The sequence below is a fragment of the Lycium barbarum genome, chromosome 3 (assembly GCF_019175385.1).
Source record: "Lycium barbarum isolate Lr01 chromosome 3, ASM1917538v2, whole genome shotgun sequence".
In the NCBI taxonomy this organism is placed as follows: Eukaryota; Viridiplantae; Streptophyta; class Magnoliopsida; order Solanales; family Solanaceae; genus Lycium; species Lycium barbarum.
Genome location: NC_083339.1, coordinates 10,440,538 through 10,445,101, shown reverse-complemented (window position 1 = coordinate 10,445,101; position 4,564 = coordinate 10,440,538). Strand labels below are relative to the sequence as shown.

General features: G+C 36.3%; 1 protein-coding gene across 1 annotated transcript; it reads left to right on the top strand.

The window, feature by feature from the left end:
• Positions 1-1,013: 1,013 nt before the first annotated feature.
• LOC132630283 (uncharacterized) lies at positions 1,014-2,734 on the top strand. Its single transcript, XM_060345871.1, has 4 exons — positions 1,014-1,563; positions 1,701-1,995; positions 2,066-2,261; positions 2,522-2,734. Exons 1-4 carry the CDS (start codon positions 1,014-1,016, stop codon positions 2,732-2,734), a joined length of 1,254 nt encoding a protein of 417 aa, XP_060201854.1.
• The last annotated feature ends 1,830 nt before the right edge of the window (positions 2,735-4,564 follow it).

Below are 4,564 nucleotides of genomic sequence, written 5' to 3'. Positions count from 1 at the left end.
AAATATAGCAGTGAAGTTATTAAGTAACAAGAGTAGTTTAGTCATTTCACTGTGAGTTAGTTAATTGTGTAATTAGTTAGTTAAAGTCCCATAGTTAGTTAATTAGTTTCTACTCAGTGTATACAGTGTATATAAGGATCACATATCTATACTTTACACTTAATCTGAATAATATTTACTCTACTTCTTCTTTCTTCTTCAATATCTCTTCTTCTCTTTCACCCTATATTAGGGTTCTTCTAATCCATATTATTTCATGGTATCAGAGTCGTAGAGCTGGCAGTCTTAGCTAATCACGGTTCAATTGTATTTTGCACTGTTAATTGAAAGTTTACTCATTGTTAATTGAAAGTTTACTCATTGTTAATTCAATTCTTGAAATTCTTGTTCGTCTCTTGTGGAAATCATTCAATCTTGATAAACAATGACTGGAAACATGAATGGTAGTGTGACCGAGAATCAAGGGAATGGAAATGCAACAATTGCCGGTGGTGCTGCAAAAATTGACTACAACCACACGTTGTTCCTCTCCCCAGCTGATGTTAGTGGCATACAGATCATTTCCTTCCAGTTAACAGGTATTGAAAATTATGGTATCTGGTACAATTCCATGAAAATAGCTTTGTTAGGTCGGAATTGTAGATGGATCTGGTGATAAGACAAATTTCCAGTATCTTTAAGGGATAGATGGGAGAGGGTAAATGCCATTGTACTTTCTTGGGTAATGAATTATGTTTCTAGTAGAATTCTTGGTGGAATTATGAATGCAACATGTGCACAAACTGTGTGGGATGAACTTCATGAGAGGTTTAAAGTAGATGGTTCAAGATCATACAATTTGCAAATAGAAATTGCCACATTTAGTCAGGGGACTGCATCTGTTTCTGCATATTTTACTAAGTTGAAAACTCTACAGGAAGAGTTTGAAGCAATCATCCTGCCCCTATTTGTGATTGCCCCAAGTCCAAGGAGTATGTGTTACACCTACAGAAGTTGAAGTTTTCCAGTTCCTAATGGGGTTAAATGAGTCCTACATGCCAACTAGGAGCCAAATCTTGTTAATAAACCCCTTACCATCGGTTAGTCAAGCCTACTCTATGGTTATAAGTGATGAAAGTCAAAAATCAGTGACTTCTAACTCTAGCATCTTGGGTGCAAATCCTGCTATTGGACAAAATCTCTATGATAATGTTATGCACACAAGGAGTGGGGTACAAGGGTCAGGATACATAGCTTTGTACTCAAGAAATGGAGGCAATCCAAAGTTCAAGAAGAACTACAACTTACAATGTGAATTCTGCAAGTTGAAAGGCTATACCAGAGAGACTTGTTACAAACTTGTAGGGTATCCTGCATATTTCAAATTTAAGAAAAGGATAAGAGCAAACACTGGATATAATGGTGGCAATAATACTGGATATAATGGAAATAACAGTAGTACTGCACATAATGTTTGTTATGAGAGTTCCACTTATGGAAGTCACATGATGCATGGTCAAATGCAAGGGGTTGAGAACCAGGTAGTATATACTCAAGGATCTCAAGGCTCAGGACAAGGAATAGGTTCAAGCATGAATCAACTAAGTCACATTCAAAAGAGTCAACTGGAGGCCTGCACTCTCACGAAGGATCAATATCAACATGTGCTCCAGCTGCTAAATAAGTCATCAGAATCTACTCAGTTTGCTAATATACATCAGGTATCATTAGTAGTTCATTAACTACTGAGAATAACAATGAATTGACAATCACTACTGCTTTAGCAGCTACTGAATCCAACAAGGAGTGGATAGTGGACACTGGTGACACTAACCACATGTTATCTGATATAAACTTGTTGGATAAGAGTTCTATAAACAAACCTGAGATTTCAAAAAAGGGTTTCTTGCCAAATGGTGACATATCACTAGTTACTCACATAGGAGCTAGTAAACTAACAGAATCTAGCACCATCACAAATGTGTTTTATTTGCCACAATTCAAATTCAATTTGCTGTCTATAGAAAAACTAACTACGGAGTTGAATTGCTTAGCTTCCTTCTTTCCTGACTTCTTTGTTTTTCAGGATCTCTACACTTGTGAAGGGGATTGGTAGACAAGAAGGAGGTTTATACATATTGCCAAGTCATCAAGCTCATATCTGTTCTCTAGTAACAAACAATTTAAATTCTGCATTTGTTTCCATTTCACAAGCTGATATAAGTTTGTGGCATAAAAGATTTGGACATGTGTCCTTTACTGTTCTTAAGAAAATTCTGCAAGTTAATACTGATACTATACATGAAAGTCTAAGAAAATGTAGTATCTGTCCTTATGCAAGCAAATAAGATTGAATTTTCCTATTAGTAGCATAAAGAGTTCTACTGCTTTTGAATTAGTTCACATGGATATATGGGGGCCTTACAAAGTTCCTACATATGGTGGTTATAAGTATTTTTTAACTGTAGTTGATGATTTTTTTGGAATGACCTGTATATTTTTACTTAGATTGAAGTCTGATACATGTGTTATTATTCAATAGTTTTTGACTTATGTTAAGACTCAGTTTGACAAGGTAGTTAAAATAGTCAAAACTGACAATGGTACTGAGTTTGTGAATTCAGTATGTAGCAATTTGTTTAAAACTTTAGGCCTTATTCACCAAAGATCTTGTGCATATTACCCTCAGCAAAATGGAGTTGCTGAGAGGAAACACAGACATATACTTGAAGTAACAAGAGCCATTAGATTTTAGGCAAATATTCCAATAAAAATCTGGGGTATATGTGTATACGCGACTGTCTATATAATCAACAGGCTACCCAGTACTGTAATTAGTAACAAAACACCCTATGAGTAACTCTATAATAGAAAGCCATCCTTGGCTCACCTAAGGGTAATAGGTTGCCTGTGTTATGCCAAAACTGTGCAAGAACAGGATAAGTTGAAACCAAGGTGAAAACCAACTATTTTGATGGGATATGCTGAGACTCAGAAAGGCTATCTTCTATATGATATTATTGATCACATATTTTTTGTCAACAGAGATGTAATATTCAAAGAGGATGTTTTTCCATTCAGAATGCAGAACCAAAGATGCACACCCTTATTTCTTGTCACAAGTGTCCAAATAGATACTGATGGTTCACAAGTACAGTTGATTGAAGAATTTGAATCACAAGCCAGTGTGCCACAAACAAGTATGACACAACCACCTAGTATAAACACAGATGGGGTGACTGAAGCAGACACTCATAATATCAACATTGAAGGACAAGAAGAAATGGAGGAGCAAACTATGCAACTTGAACCAGAAAATCAGGTGGTCCAAGACATATAGGTTGGACCAGCAGTTCCAAATAATCAACTTGTTGAAGGTCCACCTGTAGACATCATGAATCCTATCATACGACAAGATCAACTTAATAGTAATGAGCATGGGAGAACAAGTAGACCAAGAAGGCCACCAATATGGATGAAGGATTTTGTTTCCTTGAATATTCAGGAAATTCCATATGCAGTGTGCAACTGCTTGTCATATGAGAGGTTGACACCTAAGTATCAAGCCTACCTAGCAAATATGTCTGCTGTAACTGAGCCTAAGACATTTGCTGAGGCTTCAACAGATCTAAGATGGAAAGAGGAAATGCAAAATGAAATTGAAGCTTTAAAAAACAACAACACATGGAAAGTTATGCCACTGCAAGAGGGAAAAAAACCAATTGGATGTAAGTGGATATACAAGATAAAGTACAAGTCTACTGGAGAGATTGAAAGGTTTAAAGCAAGACTAGTTGCAAAAGGGTACAACCAACAAGAAGGTATAGATTACCAAGAAACATTCTCACCAGTTGTGAAAATGAAAACTGTGAGAACTGTGCTTGCATTAGCTGCTCAAAAACAGTGGCATATACACCAAATGGATGTGTTTAATGCCTTTCTTCAAGGTGATCTTTATGATGAAATATACATGGACCTTCCACTGGGATTTAAGAGCCTAGGGGGAAATCATATATGCAGGCTCATTAAATCTTTATATAAGCTCAAGCAAGCACCAAGACAGTGGAATGCAAAATTGTGTGAAGCCCTATTGAAATTTCAGTTCAAACAAAGTGAATTAGATCATTCTTTGTTCATAAAAAGAACTGGTAAAGGCATGGTTATTGTTCTAATAGATGTTGATGATATGCTCATCACTGGTGATTCTCTGATATTATTGAAGCAACCAAAAAGGATTTACAACAAGCATTTAAGATGAAGGATCTAGGGGAACTTAAGTACTTCCTAGGGATTGAGTTTGCAAGATCTGAGCAAGGAATATTAATGCATCAGAGGAAATATACACTTGAGATGATTTCTGAAGCTGGATTGAGTGGTGCAAAACCAACAGTTACTCCAATAGACACCAACTGCAAGTTGACCACAAAACAGTATGATGATCATATTAGTGCAACTGAGACTGGTAAAGACTAGGATGGTCATGTCAATGCAACTAAATCTGGTAAGGTACATGATCTTTTAACTGATCAAGGAGCCTATCAAAGAATCATTGGAAAACTACTTTATCTCACCATGACAAGACCAG